Below are 24426 nucleotides of genomic sequence, written 5' to 3'. Positions count from 1 at the left end.
GAGTTGATAAGATTACAACAATACTTTTATGGTTGAATTCCAACAAGATTCTCAATCGTGTGTGTATTAGGCACAAAATAATTACAAATAATTCATGCTATTCGTGGAAGCTAAACTTCTTGGAGAGGATATGAGAGAGGAAGATTGTCTGGTTAGGGAATTAGAGAAGGGATAGAGAGAGGGTTGTTGTTTAAAGGTGTGAGAGGATTGAGAGGATTGAGTAGATAAAGTGGGTGCGTGACGATTCGTGTTGCTAGCATTGTTACTACTTCGTGATGGCGTATATTTGGAATGTTCATATAAATGATGATGCTGTTGTGACACAAGGTCTTCATATTTCACATACACCAATTCCTTCTTATCAACATCATACTTCCAATTTCCTTTCGTAATGTCTTGTATATGCTTATTAAGGTGTTCAATTTTCTGCATGAGTGCAATGTTTTCATTCGAAAGTTTCACAATGGATTGTGATTGGTCTTGTATTAAACGTTCTCGATTCAATCGCTCTTCGTCATGATTCTTGAGTAAGGATGATAATTTTTCTTCAATATTCACCACCTGAGTTTTCAGCAATTCTTCCTTCTTCATAAAGGATTCTTTTAAGTAGTTCACGAAACGAGAAAGCTTTTCATACTCTATCTCAAACGAGTCCTTTCTCTTTGGGCTCAAATAAGAAAGATGTGGAGTTTTGGGAGCTTCGAGTAACTTGTTGAGAGAGTCAAGGCTTTCAGGGAAAAGATGATGATTAACAATATGGTGTTCGTTTTGCTTCAATGTAAATTTGGAGACGTGGTGTGGGGCCAGCACTAACGAAGCTCTTTTGAAAATGTCTGCGTACACAGGTAGTAAATGATCGTCAATAGAAAATCCAACTCTAGATTTCATCTTTTTCAAAATTTCCATTTCCTCTGGTGATAAATTGGCTTGTGAGATCTTTGGTTTCGTGTTATGATCATCAATTTTTGGAATCTTTTTCTTTGGTTTGGAAATGGTATTAGTTGGTTCGTTTGTATTGAGTCGAACTTGTTTCTTTGCTACGCTACTTGGTACGCTATTCTTAATCAGAGATCTCTCAGTTGAAAGCCGTGCGTAGGAGGAATCCGTTCGTTGAGTGTCCATATTCTCTTCTTTGGGCGCTTCAGAATCGTTAATTGTTTCAAATTTGTTTTTGGGTAATTCTAGCCGTGGCAGTTTGACACTAGGTGCTGTGTTGTTCACAATAACAGGAGAAGTGGGTTTTGAGCTGTGTACAGAGTGAGAGTGTTTTGATGATGTGGTGGTTCTTGCTGATGACAGTTCTTCGCTAACTTGAGAATTTGTGTGATGAGGTCTTTTTTCTTCCTTAGACGAGCCGTTCCTATCAATCTTGGGTAGAAACGAAGAATTCTTGTGATTGTTGCCATGTAGATTTCCTGAGTGAGAGCTTCTGTTCGTGGATGAATGGGAAGGTGGTTTTTCTACTGGCCGATGTTTGGCCGAGGACTTGCTAGCTTGAGAACGAGAGGTAGATGGAGTTGAATGTTGCTGTGAAGTCTCACTGGTTTGAGATTTTTGTGGAATTGGAGTAGCATGATTTAAGGGAGGAGATGGCGTGTTGGCTTTGCCTCTTTCCGATTGACGAGAGGATGATTTTGACGATGGCTGCTGTTGCTTTGACAGAAATTGTTCGTTCATATCTATGGAATTGACAGTTGGTTCTTGATGTATTGCCTGAATGGTTGAGGAAGTGGGTGTTGGCGCTCGAGGTGGCAATGGGTCTTCTTCTGGTGGAGCTGTCTTTTCTTCTTCTTTCCCACTGTTGATCGCCGTCTCTTGTTGAGACTCGAGGGTGAGTTGCGTTTCTTCGTTTGATGTTTCCTGTAACGGAGGTGATGCGTCACGATCGTGAACAATGACAACCTTTGAATCTGATTCTTGGCTAATTACATTGCTGTTATTCAAAGCTTGTTGTTGTGGAGCAGTTTCAATACTGCCATTAATACTCCTGTTTCTGTCATTATTAAGACGTGCTTCCTTAATTTCAATCTTTTCTTTGGCAGGTGGAGCATTGGATATCTGATTTAGATTCCTCGACGACATGTTTTTAAGATTTTTCACAGATGTCCTAGCAGCCTCTACAAACTTTTTTCTAAGGTATGAAGCCGATTTTTCTCGAGTTAGAGTGGGTTTCGGTGATGTGCTCGAGTTATTATTTGGATTAGGTATGATCAATGAACTTCGGGATGGTGACGCCCTAATGACTGGTCTTGCTGCTTCTTGCTTGCTTGGTACTTCAGAATCAGATTTGTCAATGGTTGGTGCTGTTTCAACAACAGGTTGAGGTGGTGAGACGGTCAGAGGGCTCGGTTTTGTTTGACATCCTACGTCCCATACTTGAGGTTTCGCCAGACAACCTTGCTCTCTGTAGTGAGAGCTGAGCTGTTTCATTAGAATGGTTTGATCAATAAATATGCTTGATTCATCCGCTTGACTTGCTTTTTCGCAGGTCACTGGATCAAATTGAGATTTGGTGAGGATGGCTTCTTTCAGAGCCTTAACTTTGGCATTGAAATCGAGAGGTTGACAAACTTTAAGGTTCTTTACAAGAGACATGTACTCCTCTCTGTAGCCATCATGTGTAGAGTAGGTTGAGAGCCGCTTGCTGATATCAAAATATTTTCCATACGAGTAATACAAGTTGTCCACGTAATTTTTAAATTCTCTTTTCAAAAACGCCTCCACAAAGCTTGCCAACTCTGTTTTGAAATTGTGGATTTCTGCTCTGTATTTGTAATCTTGCTTGTCAAGTTCGTTCTTAATTCTCACCTCCACAGAAACGAATTCTCTGTTTGTAAGCTCATCACACTTTGATTGTAAATGCTTGAACTGCTCCATGTTGAATTTTCTTAATTGATCCAAATGTGACTCGTATTTCTTTTTCATTTGAGACTCGTTTGTAATGTGCTTTTCAACAAGTGTTTCAATTTCATTCCTTAAAATATTGATATAATTTTTAGTGTCTTGGGATAGAACTTGATCCCAATCAGTTTCAGTTTGACAAATTTTGTTATGGGTGACTTTTTGAAATGTAAATGGCTGAGTTTTGTCTCTCAACTTTTCTTGTAATAAATCAAATTCACTGATAATCTTGTTGTAATAGGTTTGACGATTTTTTGAAAAATCCTTAATCCATTCTCTGTCATCTTCCTCTTCTATTTTTTCTTCTTCAATATTATTTGAGGAGTCTTCAGGAATGGTATTATCTACGGAATTGATTGCATTCTCGTCGGAAGAAAGAATGGAAGAGTCCTGTTGATTGTTGTCATCTTCATTATTTTTTGCTTTTAATTTAGCCAACTGTCTACGCATGGAAAAATTGGTGGCCACGCTTGAAGTATTGAACTCACCAATCACCTCATCCTCTTCATCATCTTCATGCATAAACGAGGCCTTAGGGTTGGTTTCTTTCATTTCCCAGGAGAAGACCCGATGGTGGCCGATCGGAAGTCTACGGCCAAGAGATATTGGTTGTTTTTTTTTGTCGTTAATTTTCAACCGATTTTTAAGGCGGGCTCTGAAGTCAGATAACCTTCCGAAGAGTCAAGTCATGGTTTCATGAAGGACACTGTTCTTGCTTGTGATGATCCTTAGGCTTGATGACATCACCAGTATTATTCTCATTGAATTTTCAAAACAGCACAATAACACGTGCGCTTCTCTGAGGAAACTTCATTCGGAAGTTTCCAATCCGAAAATCAAAATTCCAATCAAAAAAAACTCAGCAATTGGCAGTTGTTGTTTTCCAATCGGCAGCCATTGTTGTTTGTGCAGGCAATAATTTTACTTTACCAAAAACGATCCGATCGGTCTGTGTGATCTTCTCTGATTTGCAGGTATGTCAGGCATGACAAGATTTTTGAAAGCTATAAATAATAACAATTTATTTATCAAAAAATATCGTTGTTGGGTTCTGTTGGTGAAATCCTTTGCAACGGAGTAGGCTTTATCATCATCATCTCAAATTGTGTACATACTAGCTTTTCTTTTTCATCAGAGTAATTCATAGTAATTTTACCAAACATTCGGATTTAGTCTTAGGAACGGACCTACAACAAGGAATCACTCACTTTCATATGAATGTTGAAATAACATTGTAACTCATCACCATATAACGAAAATTCTGATATCATACTCTCGTTATTATTCCATTCTCATGTCCTCCAAAAATCACAAATTGACCACCTCTTCCACTTCACCAAACACCTCCATTTCCAATTCTTCACAACTTTTACCATCATCATGTAATTACAATAACACTCCATCCTCAACGAAATCTTCATCACCATCCTCCATGCCGTTCAGTAGAAAGATCTCCTTTCCTTCTACTTTCAAAAGGCAAAACTCCATATCAAAGCCACCCACACTTCTGAATCATGAAGACTATGTCACCTCGAGTAGTACTCAACACTCAACAAGCTCCTCATTCACGAGCCTTGATTTTACGAGCACAAATAGTAATTCAACGAAATTTGGAAACCCCTCCTTCTCTTCCACAAGCAGCAGCACCACTTCATCTGCTTTTTCAAGTAGCCACCACACTTCTTCCACCTGTAAAATATCTCCTATCGAATATGACAATCCTGATACAAGTTCTAAATATTCAAATACTTCAAAGAGCAGTGCTGACTCGAGTGGAAAACCAATGTTGCAAGCTGATCATTGTTCAAAACAACAGCATGGAGCATCTCAAAAGAAATCTCAGCTCAGCCCAATCCACGAAGGAATAGTACATCAAATGTATGACTATTTACAAGCTTCTCAGCAAACAAGCTCTAAACCAAAACACATTCCCCAAAAAACCAAACCAACCACAAATTTTTCCTTTGGTAACATTCATGAGGAGGAGGACGATGACGAAGACATGTTGGAAATTCTAAGTTCAACGTTACCCTCCAAGTCAAATATTGTGAAATCAAATTTTGTAAGAAAACCAGTTCTTGACACCACAGTAGATGATTGGAAATTTAAAAAATCATATACAAGCTCAGAGGATGAAGAGGATTCTCAAAACGACGAATCTGGCTCGGACGACGAAAACGTGAGCAAAAATTCATCAAGCAGGTCTTATCAACCAACATCAGCATTTCAAAAGCTAAAATCAAATGCCACCAACGCAAAGAAACATTGGTTTAAATTTAAATCGTCGAATCTTGACGACGAAGAGGAGGATGACAATTCTGATGGCGGTTCAGCAAGTGACAATGATAGTGATACCACAAGCAGTACTACTAATGACGAAGAGGAAATGTGTGAAGATCAAGAAACTATATCCACTCCCTTGACTTTTGATACTTTCCCACAGAAAGATACAGATTTTACTGAGGATGATTATGCAGTTGCAGATAACAGTTTAATATCATTGGATAATTTGGACAAGCGTGAAATGTTGACCCTTTTTTTGTTGCAACACGTCTCAAGACAATACAATCCAGACCCAAATTTTTTCATTTCTCTTCTGAGAAGGCTGCACAAGGAAGGATACTTGACGGATACACGATTTTTGGATCAACAGTTTTTAAAGCAAACATGTAAAAACTTTATGAAGGATGTTGTAGAGAATTGGCCAATAACGTTTGGAGACAATAATGATCATGGTAGAACGTCACCAAGTGCAAAAACTGCTGAAAGTTTTTCATCTGCATCGCCACGACTAAAATCTGCCAGTGGTTTGTCGAGGTCTGAAAGTTATCATTCATTTCTTTCGACGGCTGGTCATGAAAATGTGAACAAACAACCTGCTACTTTACTGACCTCACTTCCACTATTTGATTCATTGTTTTTCAGTCCAAGCAGATACAAGTCTGATTTTCATCACAAACAACGTATTGGTCGCGGAGCGTTTGGAGTTGTGTTTGTTTGCAAGCACAAGATCGATGGACACTATTATGCGATCAAGAAAATTAAATTTTCATTTAGAGATAAGAACGAACTGAAAGAGGTTTATGGGCAAGTAATTAGAGAGGTACGAGCGTTGGCAGCTCTAGATCATCCTAGAATCGTTCGGTATAACCAAGCGTGGTTCGAGCCAAATCGAAATGGCATGCACGATGACGAAATTCCACACAATACAGAATTTGAGGATGCAGAGGAAACCAATGCTACCGGAACCAATCACGATCGATCCGGTAATACCAATTTACGAGGTTCGAAGAGTGCAGTTTTCGAACATACTTCAAGAGAAGGAGATACCAGCGACTCATCAAGTGGATTTGGGGCTTCCAAAAGTCCTCTCTCCTATGACATGGATTCGAAACAGATTGCTAAAGATTATCCAAATACTATATCATTTGAGAGTTCTGGTAGCGGTAATCTGGTACCCACTTCTCAACCAACTCTTGGTGTTGACAATATTGAGTATCCTTACTCGCCTCCAAACAATATGAGCTACCTCGAATTTGCCTTAGAACAAAAGAGAGAGCCTTTTGATGCTCATTTGCTCAATACTTTGAGAGACATGTTCAATCCTAAAAATCAAAAATTTGAAATGGTTTTGTTTATTCAAATGCAATTATGCAATCCACATACATTGGATGATTGGTTATGGTCACCAGAAAGATCTCAAGAGAAGAAACTTGATCATGCAGAAGCACTCAACTTTTTCAGCCAAATTTGTGATGGTATCAAGCATGTGCATTCTCGTGGCGTGATTCATAGAGATTTGAAACCCTCTAACATCTTCTTAACTTCAGACAACACCATCAAAATTGGTGATTTCGGTTTGGCCAAGTATTGCCTGGAAACATTGAGTCATACGAGAGCCAATGCAGAACAACATGGAGCTACGACTGTTGGGGCCACAACGAGCACGACCGAAACAACACCTCTCCGAAGCAACAACAACACCACCACTTCTATTATTTCAAGTTATGAAGCTTCAATGAGTCCAACACAAGCTATCGATCATACAGTGGGCGTTGGAACCTACTTTTATGCAAGTCCAGAACAACTCTCTCATTCACAGTACAATGAGAAGGCTGATATTTATTCATTGGGTGTCATCTTATTCGAATTATTGCATCCGTTTGTTACCAAGACTGAAAGAGCATTTGTGTTGAAAGACCTCAAGAATGGAATCATACCAGAAACCATGTGGACCAAATTCCCTGAGGAAATGGCCATTGTGAAACAATGCATTGACGAGAATCCAGAAAAACGACCAACTGCATCAGAAATTTTCGACAGAATTACACTCCTCACCAAAAAGGTACATATCAAAAAGTCCATCAAATCTCTCAATCCTCCTCCACACCTGGAACGAAAATCATCGTTTGGTAGTAGTGGCTCATCCTTTGTCACAACTGATTTATTGAAAGAAAAGAATCGTGTCATTGAGGAGCAACAAAAAGAAATTGAACGTTTAAAGCAGCTGTTACAGCAAGCATCATCATCATCCCATTGACCCCTACGGACAAGCCTCTTGATGAAGAATGATGAAAGCATCTTAATAAACTCAATTTTGGTGAAAATAAGATTAAAATAGTAGATCCAAGTTGGTTGGCAAGATTTTGAAAAAAAATTTGCTGATGATTTCTTTTGGCACTCCATCATTCCTCTCATCATCATCGGGAAGTTATCATAATGGTCAAATATTATCATCATCAACATCCTCCTTGCAAGGCTCGTTGAGTCCGAAATGTACAGAACTGCTTCTAAGAATTGCCAATAATGATCTGGAAGGAATTATTCAAATATTATCTCACGAAAAATCAACGAATAACACTATCATTGGAAATTCAACAACACCAAGCAATGGAAATATTTACGATCAGCAACATCAATCAAACATATTCAATGATTTATTTAAAACTGCATTATTTATTTCAAGAGAGAATTTAACTGTATCGGAGAAGGATGAATTAATTCAACACTTTACCAGCATACTCAGATGTTTATTATTATTTGATAAAACTAGGAAGAAGAGTTTAAATTTTGTTTATGATTTATTGACGAGTTCAAATATTGAGCAGAACTATGCAGAGTCATTTGTGGACTCGTCGGCTTCTTGCACCATTGAATTATCGGGAAGGCTCATCATGTCAGTCATTAGCGAAGTACACTCTTCATTGTACCATTTTCGGCATACGACGTCTGTACTCACATTGGAACAAGGATCCCATAGAAAAAGGAAAACATACAGCAATGGAAACGATGAAGACGAGGAATCACTTCTTGTCTATGACGAAGAAGACATGATGGAAGCAAACATTGCTCAAAACAATAAGATGGAAAAACAAAAGATTGGCAACATATTACAACATAATCCTGGCTCTGAATTGCTAGGGGTGATGCTACTTGGAGCGAATACTGAAATTTCTTCATCTGCTCTCAACTCATCCATCTTGTATATTCTAAAAGATCTGAAAGAATTCACAAACGAAAAAATAGAACTCATGCTTTCATCTAATAATCGAAGACACACTGCTAACGTGAATGGAAACATTGCATTTCTTGAATTAATACCAGTAATGATCACTACGTGCAAAACTCTCGCAGACCAACTATCCATTTCTCAAAATTTTCAAGAAAAGACAGATACGGAAATTATTTCCTTCATCCTAGAGAAACAATGGAAGCCAGAATATTTTATTAGTTTGTTAAACATCTTTTTAGATGTGAAAATTGATGAAAGTTCAAACGTAAGTACTTTTGGAAAATCGTTACACGATCGTATTTAGCAAGGAAATAATAGTTCCATGTGTGTATCATCAAAAAAATTCAAACAGCTCCAAGAAATTTAGAAATATCTGGTATTGTACAAGTACTATTGAAACTCGCTGAACAATACAACTCTCAAGGGTTTTCAAATTTAGAATATATTCAAGTGATCAAAACCGTTTTTAGTAAGACGAGCACAAACATTGATTCTAGACTTAATTTGTACTATATCATTCAATCAGCACTGCAATATTCATTGCCTCTACTGAACATTGTACTTAAAGCAATGGACCAATTCTATGAGGTGAAACCAGTGGACGTGAATAAGTGTTCATTTAGCGAACATTTTGTTGACTTTATGATCTTATTGCTCGCATATAAGAATGAACTGGTGAAGGACAAGGTTTTTACTCATATCAACAAGTTTATTCACTCCATTTACAAACATGTGACGCCTCAAAATCAAAACATGTCAGACGCTGAACCTTTCTTTTCGCCTGGGTCTAAAAAGTCCTTTGGTTCATCCTCCACCTCAATATTGGATCACGATGTGATAGAAATGACCGATACTTATTATGTTGAGGTAAGCCGAAATATTTTATACTTAGTTTTTCATGTTATTAACAATGCTTCTAGACTATTATCAAATCTGCATGTAATGTGAATATTGTATCCGAGGAAATGCTTTCCATTCTTGGTGAATGGTGTAGAATGAATAACAGAATGTTGAATACGATTGGAAAGAGTGGTATTGTTTTCTTATTTTCCGCTTGTGAAGGCAGCAGAAGCACAATTTTACAAAAAATTATAGGAAGTATTGCTGAAGAAAACCAGGTTGTTTATCTGCGTGAAACACCTATTGCTATCCTAGAAGCATTACTGGCTGAGGAGCGGGCCTTTGCGTTCTGTTCAATTATTGAAAGGTTATACGACTATTTATCGACCTTTGATCAATATTCTTATGCTGTCAGCTCCAGAATTTTACTGGCCATACTTCCAATATCAGAAGTGTCCGACTACATTCGTGGAGAGTTGCTTGCCAAACTAGAAAAAATATGTGTCGACGATAAGAGAGAAAAAATAGGTGATAAGCGAAAATTGGCCATATTTGGATTATCCATGCTGCTTTCAATGCCAAGTTATCAGCAAGATCAAGTGACTATATTAACGGCTTTACAAAATGCATTTCGGTTTAATGATATGGACATGAAAATGCATTTGTACAAATCTCTCAGCAACTCATTAATGGTATGTAGCGAAATTGTATTAGACAGAATTCTAATTAGAGTTTAAAGAAAGTGCAATCATCCATTAACGGGCAGATAAGCCAAGAAGCGTGTGAAATTTTGTTTCACATGTTGAAATCGAAATTGTTAAATTATTTCACGATGAACAAGGATAGAGGTATTTACAATCTTGAGATTGAAAAATGTTTTGAACTTGTAAGCGAGGACGGAAAATATAGACAACAAGAACCACTGGAAGAATTATTTAAATGCTTTGCTCTTCTTGACAAGGTACTTAAAAAACAAAACTCAGACCTGTGTGGCAGCTTGTACTCCAAATTGTTTGAAAGCTTGTGGAGAATATCCGAGACATCGAATGGCTATGCAAAATTTTAACATTCATGAGGACTCGAGCAGTCATCAATTTCAGCAAATGAAAGACTAAATGTCATTATTCCTCTTATTCAAGTACTAATCGAGGAGCGTTTTCAGCAGACTTTGGAAGTTGATGAAATCTCTGTAGAACTTTTGGAAATTAATTCACTTCTTCAAAGAATGGAAAAGAAAATGTCAAAGAGGAAAGTCAAAGGAAATTATCTCACTTTCAATACTTGTAAATCATTATGCTCTGAATTGTGCAATAAGATTTCTAAGGAAACAACTCAACAATGGAGCAAATCATTACTCATTACTCTTACGAGCGTCATTGATCATGTGACTTATTATGCTGGAGAATGCAAGGAGAAATTGTCAAATAGTTTGCTGAAAATTATTACAAGAAAGAGGTTGGATGAAGTTGAAGTACTTGGTACGGAGAGGCAGACGAGTCTTTCTATGATTCGTATCATTCGAACACTCTTTGATATTTTCATAAGCTTTTACAAGGACGAAAATAGTCAAAAAACTCGATTACGACTTAAAAAATCTGAACTTGTTCAAAAATTCGAAGACCACATTGAAAGATCCTCACCATATTGGAAAAGCTTGACTCAAGACAGCTCAATCTTTGAAAAAGTCAGAATGAAAATTCTTAACCTCATTACTGTTTACTTTGAGGGTGTCAAATTAAGTGGAAGTGAAGAATTTACGGAAAACAGCTCTTTGGAAAAGTTGTTAAAATTCATGTTCAATGAGCAACACATTCAAGAAACTCTCACACAAGAGATACCCAACACAACGGAAGAACAAGAAGAAAATTTGGAACTTCACATGAAACCGCTTGATTTCATTACCATGACGTTTTATTTTTCGAAATTACTTTACATGGAAAAGAATAAGAATCCACGAGGATGTTCCACCTATTTGAAATTGATCAAAACCTTTGCTGGTATTCATCCATTTGTCGTTTCCATGGGTATTCCTTTTGAACCAAGACAAGATCAAAACGATGACATGTCTACGAGTAGTAGCGAAGACGATGACACTTCTGATATTGTTTCTCCTCTTTCCATGGATCCACGTCTTCGTAAATGTTGCCTCATGATCGAGCTACTCATTATGAACGAACTCAAATCTGTGTCGAGTGCTCTTTTTGTGAAAGAGATTTTAATGTTTTTGCTCAATTTTTCCAGTGTTTCAACATCACTCGACTATTGCAAGGACACCATTGTGTCCTGTATTGAAGTGTGTAAAACATCGAGTAACGAGTCCACAACAAGGAGGAATGATTCAGCCAGTCGATCGTTCCACATTAGTATGTGCAACATGGCCAACATTATCAAAACACGAGAATGCTCATCCAAAGCATTGGCAGTTATTTTGTCCTACGTCGAATTGATCACAGTCAAAATGAATGAGCAATTTAAAAAGAAAGGCGCTTCTCAAGGCAGTACTTCAAATCGACGAACTGAAATTTTCAATGTGAGCTCAACATTTTCTGAACGCGCCCGAAAAAATCAACATGCTCATCTCATTCTTCCAGGATCAATATTTGTGAAAATTAAGGAATGTTTAAGCGCAGGTGTGAAATTAGTTCATGGAGAGTATGCAGAATTTGGAAGTACCGATTCAGTAACTTCCAAGCTCGATAAGATCATGACAGGCCTGTGTAATTATGTCATTAACAGTTCGATTGCTTTTAAAAAGAAAATTAAGAAAAACTTGGATCGATCAACTTCAGCACTAATTATTGAATGCAGTGCCTCGTTCCAGTCTGTATTTGATACCATCTCGAACGTCATGTCACTACGAGGAAGTATTTCTACAGCGAAAAATAATATGGAGGTAGATTTGACGAAAAATTACACAAAATTAGAGCAAGCAATGGAAAAGATGTGCTTTGAAATTCGAGAGCTGAATCGGGCATATAAAAACAGAAACAAAAAAGCCAAGCTGCAACGATTGGTAATTATTGAAGAGTTGACAAAATACAGGTTGATTAATGAAGACATGACAACGCATAATGACGAGGAGAATGAAGAAGCGACACAAAAGAGAAAGAAAGCTGGCTCTAGCTCAACATCCAAACGTAGAAAAAAGAATTTGGTTCTACGAAGCAAAAACAAGTACATTGACCATGCACTTTGTGTAGAAGATGAAGATTATCATGATATTCATGCTGATCTTGAAGATTGGATTGATGATGACAACTGGGAGCCAGCATATTAATTGATCGTTGATTCATAATGTCATGAAAGCGGTAGTCATTCCCTTCTACACGATCTCCAATTAGGAATGTATTTACATTTTTTCACATTCTAAATTTGCAATAGCAAAGCTCTTCTTTTCTCCTCTTCTGTAAGCTCAATAGAATTGTACAAGTATGAAATATAATCCTCACCCAACGATCCATTGTCTTTTGAGAATACTAATTGATCATAATCTTGTTGTTGAGAATTTGCTTGACGTTTTGTTTTGGCAAGTTTGTCAATAGCTCTATAACCAATATGCTTCCACCAACCAAAATAGTTCACGTTATGGAAATGTTCAATGTCGTGAAGCACTCTCTTCATTTCATTCACATATTCCGTTTGAGAAATTTGAATGGTGGTGTTGAGAGATTGAATCCAACTTGTATCTGTTAACGTGGGTCGTACATGGAAGTAAATATTATTACCACAAGCATGTTCGTTGTCTTCCATTTTAGTGGGAGCTGTGGCAAGCAATTTTTCAAAATCTTACAAGAATATTTGCATAATGCTTCAATGTCCTCTGCTTGAATTACTTTTTTGAGAGTTCTCTACAGTGTTGAATAGAGTTGAATGATAATATTATTTTGGTAAAAATATGTTGTGACCACAAATAATACATACATGTAGCTTGTTTTTTCGAATGAGTTTAGAAATTAAGAATGGATCATCTTTTGTCATTTGATGAATAATTCGTAAGGCAATGGTGACTACATAGATATTTCTCCAGTTTGGCTTTGTGGAAAATGATGCGTTGGTTTTGATAGAAGGTTCTCCTCGCATAAAGCTATTGGAATAGTCACGAATTAAAAAAATTAACCTATTCTTGAATACTCTTAAAAAAACTTACAATACTTCTGCATTCGTATCGTCATGATAAACAAACGCCTTAATATCCAATTCAATTAATCGAAATAAAAGTACATAAATTTCAGCCTCACCAAGCAAATGAATGAGGTATTTGGCTTGCATGAGACAGCTCTTTCTCCAATTTTTGATAAGCAAGAGCACAACTGACAGCAACGATTTGAGAAGAATGTTGCAATACCTTCTCTTCTCGACGGTGGAAAAGTTGACACCGCATTCTCCTTTGGTAATTTTATCGAGAATACTCAACATGAGCACCACAAAATCAGGTAATTCTTCAAGCAATAATCTCTTCATCGTGTTGAATTTTTTAAAGGTGAATAAAATGATTATTTAGACATGTACATAATAATCAGTAACAATGTAACATGAGCACCACAAAATCAGTACTACTTACATATAATACCTCTTTCATGCTTGGATTTTCAATAAGTGCTCTCGGAATAGAACTGTCTGTGACCTTCTCTGAAGTATCTTTCTTTTCTGGAGCTTTTTGATATACATCAATGGCCTCTTCAACAATCTTTGAAGCATTTCCTTGATTCACTTTAATGTAGGCTTCCTTCATTTCTTGTGCCACTTTCAGTCTCATGGACTTGGAACGTTCTTTTTGTAGCACTTTGGTGATTTTAGTGTACTTTTTCTTGTGAGAATTGTCTGCATCACAAATAAATAGAATGTGTAACGTCTTGTGCATGAGCATGACCAATTTCTTCAGACTGTGAATATTGGCACGATCAGTGGCATCGCTCAAAACGCTCTTTCTAAGAAGTGTTAAAAGGACAATAAAGAAGTGTTCAGAATTTTCCTTCTTTCCGTACTGAGTTCGTGATTCGTTAACATTTCGGTCAAACAAGTCATACTTGAGCTCGTCAAGAACCTCCTTGCTTGGACTCCAAGACAGAACTGTTAAAAATACATATAAAATGTTGGCATAGAGATTAAACCACTTTTCTTTTTCCTTGCACATCTTTTCGAGCTGTTCTGTGGGAATTGAGTGAGAAACCTCTATATTTGCTAATGCAAATGCATGGTGTTTGAATGCATAAATGATGGTTCCCAATCCATTACAATCCAGAACTGTGCTACAATTCTTTTTGGAGTTTGCAAATCCTCCAGTCACACTGTTTGCGTTGCTAGCGTATCCCATGACCACAGCAAGCAAATGATACCCGTATTCCCAGTGACAAGCTTCAATCTTTTCCAAAATGAAAATAACATTTCTTTCTGTCACTTCATTACCAAATAGATTCAAAATGTCAGAGCTTTTACATATGGCGATTTCTGCACTTTCTCTCTTTTCAAAAAATTCATCACACGCGTCAAGTAATTGAGTGTGACCTCTTTCTATATCACTCGTGTAGTCTTCCAATGCACTCTTGTTCATTATTTTAAAGTTTTTTACCTGAACGTAATCCAACAAGTAATTTTCGTGTTGAATGAAAAAATTCATCCCAATGGTACACCATTTGGAAAAGTGAAAAATTTCATAAAAATCAGAATCAAGTCAATCAGATAATGTCATGAGAAATGTGATTGTAACAGTGGGTGTAACCTACATTTTCTGAAAATTTAGAAAAGGACAAATTTTTCTTCTTTGTTTTCAGCTTTTTGAAAGCACTTCCCAGTGACTCACCGGGACTTCTTGAAATTTCGTGATCTACAATACTGCTTTCACTCTTTCTAGGCTGTGGAGATGATACTTCTTGCGAATAATCATCACCATTAATATTGTACTCAATATTTTCTGAATGAAAACTTTTACGGTCATTAAACAGAGGCATCGGAGGCGATGATGATCGAGTTGGTAAAAACGAGTGGTCAATTCTATTACTTCCGATATTGTTACTGCTGTATTGATCGAATATATCATCACCACCTCGGTGATCGTGATCCGATGATGATGACAACCGTTCCTTGTTTCCATAACGATGATGTCTTTTTTCCTCTTCAAATTCAATCATGGATGGAGAAAATGGTTCTTCCATGTCATTTGCTGTATGATTGTTGCTATATCGACTAGATGATCCAGTAATACTATTATTGCTCTCACCCACACTTTGTCTTTTTGATTCAATTTTCAATCCCGACGTTGGTGCTTTCTTTCTGTTGCTACCACCACCGCTGGCGAGTTGCTGAGAGAGTCCACCAGCGAATTTTTTCATTTTTTTCTGTTTTTTGTGATTTTAATTAATTGATTACTAATCTCTGCTGTTAACGAAATGAATAAGTTTACATAATGATGGTGGAGAATTTATTTTGTATTTTGATTTTCAATTGTGTTGAACAAGCACGATGTGTGTTACTTTTTTTGATTCAAAAAGAGATGGATCCAATCCAAACTCTAATCTTTCATTCATGAAAGAACATGTTACTACTTGGAATATTGAGTAATGGAGAAGAGTCGTCATTAGAAGTTGCACTTCCATTGTTCATGCAATTAAGCATCAACAGAGAGTTCAAATCTTGTAAAGTATTGGTGTCGAGAGGGAGTGACTGTTGAACATTGATATTGCTCACTACCTGTTGAATTGGAGGTGTCAATGTTGTTGCAGTCTGAAAAGGTAGAACCTGTTGATCAACAAGTATTGGAGTTGAGAAGGAGATCAAATCTTGCAACGAACTGAGGTCGACAGGTAGAGTTTGTTGTTGAAGAGATCCATGAGTAGTAGGATTAACCACAGATTCTGAATGACTAGACACCATTGTTGGTGAAGGATTCTGATCGAGTGGTTTTGTAAAAGTTGTTGCAAGGCATGAGGATCACGTTCAAGCATAGTCGTCAAGATCTTACACAGTTCTTGAAAATTAGCATCGTTGAAGGTAGTGTTTGTTGGTGGTTGAGGTACATTGTTTACCATTGATGACGAATGAGAATGTAATAATTCGCCATGATGATGGTCATGCTGACGTGGAGGATGTGGTGGAATGAACGAATTGACAAACAATGTCGTTGGTGCTGGTACGCCAGTTACTTGTTCTTGGTTCGTATGAGCATAGGCGTTGGGTTGGGATGTCTCGTTACATGAACCCATTATTTGGTGTATGGATGAGTCTTGGCAGCTATTCATAGCTTCTGGAGAGCCTTGTCGATACTGATTGGAAGGGTTCATAGTGTTTACAGTGTTGTTCTGAAGAGAATTCAAATAACAGATGAATGGAATAGTTTCATGAATCATTTGTTCAACCTTCTCTTGAATTTGGGCAACCACTGAAGCTTGGTTGGGTGAGGACGAGGAAGGGGTTGGTGATGTTTTCATCTTCTTGGTTCTTTGATCTTCATAGAGTGGTTGTTGACATTATTGTTGTACGAAATACTTGTGGTCGTATTGAAAGCACTTGGAGCCTCTTGAAGATTTGGTACATTATGATCCATGGTCTTTCTCTTCTTGTTGTTTGATTCTTCCTTCAACGTTTGAGTAGGGATTTGGTTCTGCTTTCTCTGTGGTGGTCGAGGAGAGTGCTGGTTGTTATTATTATTCATGATTGATCTTGTTGGAGGCTTATGAACTTCCTTCTTGTTGGTGGTGGTCGGCAAGGAAGTAGATGACCGAGAAGTGTCAGTAGTTCTAAATTGAAGCAGTTGAACCTCGCTCGATGAAGTGATATCTAATTCAAAGTAATTCTCTTTGAAAGCCTTTGTATTAATTTGCTTTCTTAATTTACGGGGTTGGCGACCACTGCTTGTACTCACATCAAACGAAGGGCTATTGGCAATCGTTTGGGATGATCCCGAATCGCCCATGGAATCATTCGATGATGAGAGGGATGGAGAAGAGTTTAGAGTCGTATTGGTGGCACAAGAAGATCGGAGCTGTTTGGATGATGGCATTCTGATATCGTTGTTGTTGCTTGCAGAGAGAGGTGAGGTTTTACACGAACGATTCGTTCCGTAATTGAAATCAAAATATATTGCAGAGAGACGAGCAGCTGTGTTCTATTATTGTACTACAACTGTTGTAGGTGGAACAGTTAAATAGATCACTTGAAAATTATATTCCGTCCTTTCAATGTCGAAGTTTGTGGATGTTTCTCAGAGAGGTCTTGGATTTGTTCGTTTTTATTTGAAGTGGAGAACGAAATCTTTTTCGCTGACGATGAGTATAAAAGAGCCCACAGAATCGATTCAAACGAGCAAGTAATCACTCAATCACTCCCTCAACCCAAATCTTGCGGACACTCGCAACAGTGAATCTCTCTCTTCATCGTCGTGCATTATTGTTGCTCTATCAGGGTATTTCGTAATTGACTTCCACAGCTTTGACACGAATATACAATTTGAAATACGTTGTCTGAGATAAAGACGTGAGAAGTCCGTTCTAATTAGGAACCAAGACTGCCATTGAAAGAGAGAGAAGTTTGGATAGTGGGAAAACTATTGGTTGACCCTAGTTCATTTGGGTTAGTAAGGGTGAAAGATGAGTCCACGAAATTTTCAAAATTGCATTTTTTCAAAATTGAAACTTGACAAAATGATGTCACGAATGCTTCAAAATGTTAACGAATTCAGAATTTGGAGAACGCCAAAAAAGGTGAAGAACTCTTCAGGAAGACAACATTGGCTTTTATGTTAAAAGTTGTCGAGAAGATGAATCCTGTACTAATACAAGAGTATGGAAATATGGACAGCTCATTTCGCGTGTTTGGATTTCATGAGTAGTTGTATGTGTTTCATGATTGAAGGACAATGGGTGACATTTCATAAATCTCACTTCTTTGTTGTATCATGTTCACACCTTCTTTCTACAATTTCAATTACTATCAAAAGTTTATGGTTTGATGGCAGGTTCAGCAGTATCTCTGACCATCCACACAAGTATTAAATGATGTCAGTGAAAACTCATGAACATGGAATGGTGATCAGTGCATCTAGAGGAGATGATTGAATCCAGAAGATACCAAATGACAATGAAAAGATTCAGCCTTATGAAGCGATGTGTGAAAATCATAATTCTCGAAAAGAATGCATGTCAATTCCCATTTAAAGCCAAGTTACTTTGGGACAAACACATTCATGTTGTCAACGAGGGAGTGTTTTCACTTTCTTCAAACACACTGGCATAGTTTCAAAAGGGATTAAGGAAATTTCATGTCTTGACTTTTCTCATTGTCGTAGCTGAAACACTGTGTTGGAACCTCACACGAAAATTTTGGCAACTAAGGAACACTGAACTCCAAAAAAATGGGCAACAATCTTTCTCGTAAAAAGCACAACCGTGCAGTAACCGCAACACATAACGTTGTGAGCAGCAGCAATATTAATCATCTCCAAAAATCGGATATCATTTCATGTGCTACGTTATTTAATCAAATATTTCAAATCCGAGAATTATTTCATATTATTGTGATGAATGGATTGTTGTCCTTTGGCGACCTCTTACAATGTGAACGAGTTTGTAAATTATGGTATCAGTTTATGAACGGAGATGGTTCCGATGATTGTGGAATGTGGGGAGATTTTGTTCATGCCATTCAGCATACTGCCATGAAAAAGAGTCCTTTTGGTTCGTTGAGGACAGGATCCTCTCAACAACATGAAAAGATTTCAAAAATTCACGTGATGATTATGCAACATTTGCTTCATCGGATGGAATGTAGATCCGACTATACTTATTTAAAACGGTTTTTGAATATTAACGTAGATGAAAATACTGTGGGCTCAAAATCGAAGAAGCCACAATGGGTTCTTCAACGATATGCAGCACAAAACGACATGCAGTATCAAGATGCGTGGGGTTGTTTGTGTAATGTTTCAAAGATTTCGAAGTTTATCATTACTACAGGAGACAAGCCGCAGCAAGCTACTCAAAGATTCCAATTACAAAGAATTTGCTTTAGTAAGAAATATTACTTTCAATATCGATATTATGTTGATTCCGTGTTCCAATTTCAAAATTTAGAACATCCTGAACAGTCGATTCTGTGTTTTTGTAGAGGAAAGGAAATTTCACAACCCCAAGACAATACAGACACTGACATAGTCTTGCAAACAACAAACAACGCAAGTCCAGCTTTTTTAAATGATTGTCACGTTTATAATGCAATTATTTTAACACAATTTACAGAGCAAGTGATGAAACAAAGTGAAAATCTTCATGGTTACTTTGATACCTTTTTGAGAAAGTACAAACTTCAATCACTGACCAGTGAAGAGGATGGTGGCAAAGAGGAAGAACCTGTTTTAGAAGAATCTCCACCTATATTTCAAAGAATTGCAAACGACACTCTTTGCAATTGGCTTTCTTTTATGAGAGATCTTGTGAAACACGAACAACGTCTTGAATATCTATATTTTGAACTGATGAGAGTTATGTTTTACCTATGCAGAGGAAATTTTTATGACACATTTTCAATCCAGTTTTACAATGAGCTTTCACAGCTGTTATCCAATTCTAAGGATTTCATGGATTCTTCTGAATCACAACAAAATATGAAAACAAAATTCGATCAATGGTATCACGAGGAATACATGGACAAGTATTTCAAAAGCGTCAACGATTTCGAATTTGATCATTTCAAATGTTTTGCTAAACAGACCTATTCCTGCACAGGAAGTATTGTGCTCGAAATGAGCACTTGCTTGCACTGGTACTTTCCATACGAAAAGATGGAACTAGTTTTCAATTTGCAGCGAAAGGACTTGCATGTTTTCGAAAACGTGGACGTTATTTGTCTTGATCCTCAACTCGATCGAATCAACTTTATGGATTATACGAGACCACCACTTTGTACTTTTGTGTTTGGGAATTGAAGAGGTACAAATAAATTTATTCACCCAACAACGACTCGTGAACTTGCACAAAGATCTCAATCACAAAAAAATGACTTCGTTGGTGTTTGATCTGGGCTCGAGTCAATCTCGTATTGGTTTCTCTGGTGAGGATGCACCCTATGTAGTGTTCCAAAGTGTGGTTGGTCGTTATCATAATCATCAACAAGATTCAATTTTTTCATCATCATGGGATCCTCAAGTTCAGCTCATTTCAACGACTCCCCAAGATCAATTTTTAAAATCATCATCAACCATTCCGGAATATTTGGATATTGAATATCCCATCGAGAGAGGAGTGGTTACTCATTGGGATTCAATGGAATTATTGATAGAACACTATTTAAATGTTCTTGCCAATAAGCAACATCCGAACAATTCAAAAGCTCAAGAAGACGCCTTGACTTCCATGATGATTCTATTTACAGAACCTGCTCTCAACCCTATTGAAAATAGATTGCAATACTTTTCCTTATTATTTGAACGTTTTCAAGTACAGACAGCTCAATACCAGCTCACTGGAGTATTATCTGTCTATGCTTCTGGAAGATGTTCTGCATTCAGTATTGAATCTGGAGATGGCGTGACCACTATATTGCCCATCTACGAGGGACATACCATGCCAAGTTGTATAAAACGATTGGATTTGGGAGGAAGAGATATCACGGATGAGTTGATGAAACGATTGATGGAGAGAGGCGAGTTGTCATCCATGATGAATAATACTTTATCTGCAACTAGCAACAACCAAACTTTCAAGAGTATGAATCATTATTATCAATGTCACGAACAAGTGAAAAAGATCAAGGAACAACAATGCTCCATTAGGACATATTGGGAAACTTATGATGATACGACATTCAAGCAATATGAACTTCCAGAAGGTGGCGTTTTGAAATTGTGTGAACGAGATTTACAAGAGTGTGGAGAGCTCATGTTTCAACCAGAATGTTTCATGCACACTGACACTTCTGCCAAGAGTTTGACAGGTTTAGGAGATTTAATTTTCGAAGCAGTGAGTGGTGCTGGAATTGATTGCAGAAAAGATTTATATGGAAATCTTGTGTTGAGCGGAGGAAACACTCTCATGTCCAACCTGGGCGCAAGAGTGAGCAGTGAAATGATAGCAAGAGCTCCCTCTGCTGTGAAAATCAAAGTAGTGGCCCCTCCTGAACGGCTTCATTCAGCATGGATTGGTGGCTCAATTTTATCCTCTCTTTCTACCTTTCAATCACAATGGATTACGCGAGGAGAATTTCATGAAGTTGGACCTTCAGTGGTATTTAGAAAATCACTTGTTTAAGTTGTGCATTCACTGTGAGCCATTATACATTCTCTTGTGGAGTCATCAACCTTCCAGTTCAACTAATTTCTCTTTGTGAGCATTGCAAGTTCATTGTGTGCAAAATTATTTCCGGTCATTGTTAATTAAACACATTGAGGTGAGACATCACCGAAAAAAATGTCACCATGGAACAAACTCATTCCGAACTGGTTTTCGAAACTAGTATTGAAAAACTCGGACAACAACGACCATGAAACCAACAAGACGAACTCCTGCTTTGCTCAAAGTGAAATTCCAGAAAGAAGGATGACACATCCTATCACAGGACAAGTATTACTTCGACTGACAGCTATCAAGAAAGACGTTGGCCAACATGTTGTGTATCAATATGAAACAACCTCATTGACAAATCCGCAATTATTGATTGCAATTTGTTCAAATCGAGAGCTCTATGGACAGCCATGCAAGGATTGTGTGACATCATTGGAATTGAAAATTTACATTTCTGAAAATAACTCAAATAATTCATCTATTTCTTATCAAAAACAAATAGAAGCATGTAGATTATGTGGACTACTCGATTATTTCTCAAGTGAACAAGCAGCATGGACTTATTTAATTGAATTTTTAGATGGGGGAGAAGGATATGTGAAACAACATGTTGCAAGATTGGATATTGGATGTTTATTGGAATTGAACGAGAAAAGAATGATTGAGAATTTTATTGTTAAAAAGAGTGCCACTATGTCCTCCGAAGAATTGGTGTCGTATTGTGTCAGTTGTTGTCATGAATCCATGATCAGTGACGAAAACGTGACAGAATTTCATTTTGATGAACTCAAATTATTCAAATCAAAATTTAACATCAATTTGAGAAGAAAATGGATGAAAATAGTTTACAAATCTCAAGAACTTGAATATGAGGAATGTTTGATTGAGGACATGCCATTCTTGTGTTATAACACACTCATATTCAATGGAGAAATGATTCTCAAAAGCATCTTTTCATTCAATACTCATTTCTTGGAACAAGTTCCAGAGTATTCACAAGATCTGGTGTTCAAAATTGACAAGAGACATTTCCGTCATCCATGTGTTCAATTTGCCAAAGAAATTCTCATCCAAGTGTTTGGGTTCAAACGATTATTGCTATTCGAAAATAATTTAGTTTCATCCAAAACACGACCATTGTTAAAAGCAGTATGGACATTGATCATGACACAAATTCATGTTCCAGAATTTGCCTTAATATTTCCTGTGTTTTGGCCTCAAACAAGTGAATTACCTGATTTACCACAAGCTCTGTGGAAGATCATGACAACGACAATGAATAATGATTTTGAGCCTGAGACGTTGCATGACATTTCCATAACTTGCAAACACTACACTTTTGAGAACACTGATTTGTAATCGAAGAACAACAACAAGTACATTTTGAATAATGGTGTGAAACTTTATTTCATCAAGCAGTGTATTACAGCAGGATGCTTGTCCTGGCCCCAAGAAAACGAACAACAACAAGACCATGTCCATAATCATTGATCATTGAAGACAAATAACTTAACATACGCGACTGCCACTTCTTAAACATCCAACAAAGACCTATCACTGTGAGTTCAACCAATTCAAACAAACACCGCTCTGCTCTCATTTAAAAACAAACTATGTTAAAATAAATGTAATGTAAGCAGTATCATGTTGATAGTATATTGAGATTTCTTGCCTCATTATGGCTAGTTTGGAAATCCAATTTACAGCTTTACTGAAAACCAGTAACAAAAGTTTTACAACATGAAATTACAATGAGATTCCTTTTCACTGTGGAATCACAGGCTTTGCAAAGGCTTTAAAAAATTGTAGTTGGACCAACAACGGACGAGCGGGAGTGATGAACAGCTTTGAAACACTTATAAGTTTCTCTTGAACCACCACCACCTTAACACCAATAACAAAAAAATGGTTCCACAACATCCATCATCATCCAATGAATACAGTATGTCCAATAACGCTGCAAGTTACCTAACCCTGAGCGTCCATGAAAAAGCTGCAGTAGACGCTGATAATGAGCGCAATATTGTACTCATTGAGCAGAATGGGAATTCATCAACGAGCTCAAAAAGCTCGTCAAGCAAGACTTCCTCTCCTCAAAAGGGAGATTTGCAGGTCGATGAATTAAGTGAGTCAAACACCGAGTTTGATGAAATGGAGTCTTCCTTAGGAAAAAAAACCATGGTAAGCCTTTCCGGTATCCATAAGGCTCTAGTGGAGCTCAAAGACTACGCGAAAAAGTCTGACGACCGCCAACAGGAGATGTTGAATGTAATGCGCGAGACACAGCAGCAGCATCAGAAAGTGTTGAATGAGCAACGGCAACAGCATCAGGAAGTGTTGAATGTGTTGTATGAGCAACGGCAACAGCATCAGCAACAGCATCAGGAAGTGTTGAATGTGTTGTATGAGCAACGGCAACAGCATCAGCAACAGCATCAGGAAGTATTGCATGCGTTGCTCAATGTAATGCGCTCCTCACAACAACAGCACCAGGATTTGATGGGTGTGTTGATTGCGCAACAGCAAGAACAAAAACAGCAGCACCAGGATTTGATGAAAGAACTACAAAAACAACAAAATAATAATAAATAATACAGTTTCTACTACTTTCGTTGGTGTGTGTGAGGTTTCGATAACAATCCCGATCTTGATCTAAAAGAGGGGCTTTTAGCTGAGTGAGAATTACCGGCTCTTTTAGGATCTTCTTTTGCTAAATACCTATTCGTCTGCCTACTCCAGATTGCTGTAAAAAATCAAAACAATCGAACGTAATAACAATACGTCCATCACAAAAAAGGCATCGTGTAACAAACTCATTCCCAATAAATTTTCGAAACTAGGTTTCCTGTTTTTTAGCCTCAAACAAGTGAACGACCTGATTTACCACAAGCTCTGTGGAAAAAT

At 37.4% G+C, this 24426-nt stretch overlaps 11 protein-coding genes across 11 annotated transcripts; 7 read left to right on the top strand and 4 right to left on the bottom strand.

The window, feature by feature from the left end:
• Positions 1 to 81: 81 nt before the first annotated feature.
• C9374_013114 (uncharacterized protein) lies at positions 82 to 3453 on the bottom strand (the record flags this gene model as incomplete). Its single annotated transcript, XM_044688955.1, has 1 exon — positions 82 to 3453. One exon carries the CDS (start codon positions 3451 to 3453, stop codon positions 82 to 84), a length of 3372 nt encoding a protein of 1123 aa, XP_044542009.1.
• A 742-nt stretch (positions 3454 to 4195) lies between these two features.
• On the top strand, positions 4196 to 7441 carry C9374_013113 (uncharacterized protein; the record flags this gene model as incomplete). The annotated part of the gene is made up of 1 exon (XM_044688954.1): positions 4196 to 7441. One exon carries the CDS (start codon positions 4196 to 4198, stop codon positions 7439 to 7441), a length of 3246 nt encoding a protein of 1081 aa, XP_044542008.1.
• Positions 7442 to 7565: 124 nt separating this feature from the next.
• C9374_013112 (uncharacterized protein) lies at positions 7566 to 10319 on the top strand (the record flags this gene model as incomplete). The annotated part of the gene is made up of 4 exons (XM_044688953.1): positions 7566 to 8678; positions 8732 to 9280; positions 9334 to 9945; positions 9993 to 10319. The coding sequence occupies 4 exons, from the start codon at positions 7566 to 7568 to the stop codon at positions 10317 to 10319; spliced, it is 2601 nt and encodes an 866-aa protein (XP_044542007.1).
• A 159-nt stretch (positions 10320 to 10478) lies between these two features.
• Positions 10479 to 12530, top strand: C9374_013111 (uncharacterized protein; the record flags this gene model as incomplete). Its single annotated transcript, XM_044688952.1, has 1 exon — positions 10479 to 12530. One exon carries the CDS (start codon positions 10479 to 10481, stop codon positions 12528 to 12530), a length of 2052 nt encoding a protein of 683 aa, XP_044542006.1.
• Positions 12531 to 12619: 89 nt separating this feature from the next.
• On the bottom strand, positions 12620 to 15582 carry C9374_013110 (uncharacterized protein; the record flags this gene model as incomplete). Its single annotated transcript, XM_044688951.1, has 6 exons — positions 12620 to 12939; positions 13044 to 13101; positions 13175 to 13337; positions 13401 to 13708; positions 13815 to 14822; positions 14977 to 15582. The coding sequence occupies 6 exons, from the start codon at positions 15580 to 15582 to the stop codon at positions 12620 to 12622; spliced, it is 2463 nt and encodes an 820-aa protein (XP_044542005.1).
• A 187-nt stretch (positions 15583 to 15769) lies between these two features.
• Positions 15770 to 16123, bottom strand: C9374_013109 (uncharacterized protein; the record flags this gene model as incomplete). Its single annotated transcript, XM_044688950.1, has 1 exon — positions 15770 to 16123. One exon carries the CDS (start codon positions 16121 to 16123, stop codon positions 15770 to 15772), a length of 354 nt encoding a protein of 117 aa, XP_044542004.1.
• Positions 16124 to 16673: 550 nt separating this feature from the next.
• Positions 16674 to 17249, bottom strand: C9374_013108 (uncharacterized protein; the record flags this gene model as incomplete). The annotated part of the gene is made up of 1 exon (XM_044688949.1): positions 16674 to 17249. The coding sequence occupies one exon, from the start codon at positions 17247 to 17249 to the stop codon at positions 16674 to 16676; it is 576 nt and encodes a 191-aa protein (XP_044542003.1).
• Positions 17250 to 18599: 1350 nt separating this feature from the next.
• C9374_013107 (uncharacterized protein) lies at positions 18600 to 20168 on the top strand (the record flags this gene model as incomplete). The annotated part of the gene is made up of 1 exon (XM_044688947.1): positions 18600 to 20168. The coding sequence occupies one exon, from the start codon at positions 18600 to 18602 to the stop codon at positions 20166 to 20168; it is 1569 nt and encodes a 522-aa protein (XP_044542002.1).
• Positions 20169 to 20238: 70 nt separating this feature from the next.
• On the top strand, positions 20239 to 21489 carry C9374_013106 (uncharacterized protein; the record flags this gene model as incomplete). The annotated part of the gene is made up of 1 exon (XM_044688946.1): positions 20239 to 21489. The coding sequence occupies one exon, from the start codon at positions 20239 to 20241 to the stop codon at positions 21487 to 21489; it is 1251 nt and encodes a 416-aa protein (XP_044542001.1).
• A 159-nt stretch (positions 21490 to 21648) lies between these two features.
• C9374_013105 (uncharacterized protein) lies at positions 21649 to 22881 on the top strand (the record flags this gene model as incomplete). The annotated part of the gene is made up of 1 exon (XM_044688945.1): positions 21649 to 22881. The coding sequence occupies one exon, from the start codon at positions 21649 to 21651 to the stop codon at positions 22879 to 22881; it is 1233 nt and encodes a 410-aa protein (XP_044542000.1).
• Positions 22882 to 23427: 546 nt separating this feature from the next.
• Positions 23428 to 24114, top strand: C9374_013104 (uncharacterized protein; the record flags this gene model as incomplete). Its single annotated transcript, XM_044688944.1, has 1 exon — positions 23428 to 24114. The coding sequence occupies one exon, from the start codon at positions 23428 to 23430 to the stop codon at positions 24112 to 24114; it is 687 nt and encodes a 228-aa protein (XP_044541999.1).
• Positions 24115 to 24426: the final 312 nt, after the last annotated feature.

This window comes from Naegleria lovaniensis (genome assembly GCF_003324165.1).
Source record: "Naegleria lovaniensis strain ATCC 30569 chromosome Unknown tig066, whole genome shotgun sequence".
Classification (NCBI taxonomy): Eukaryota; Heterolobosea; class Eutetramitea; order Acrasida; family Naegleriidae; genus Naegleria; species Naegleria lovaniensis.
The sequence above is the reverse complement of the archived record's forward strand: the minus strand, read 5'-3'. Positions and strand labels throughout refer to the sequence as shown.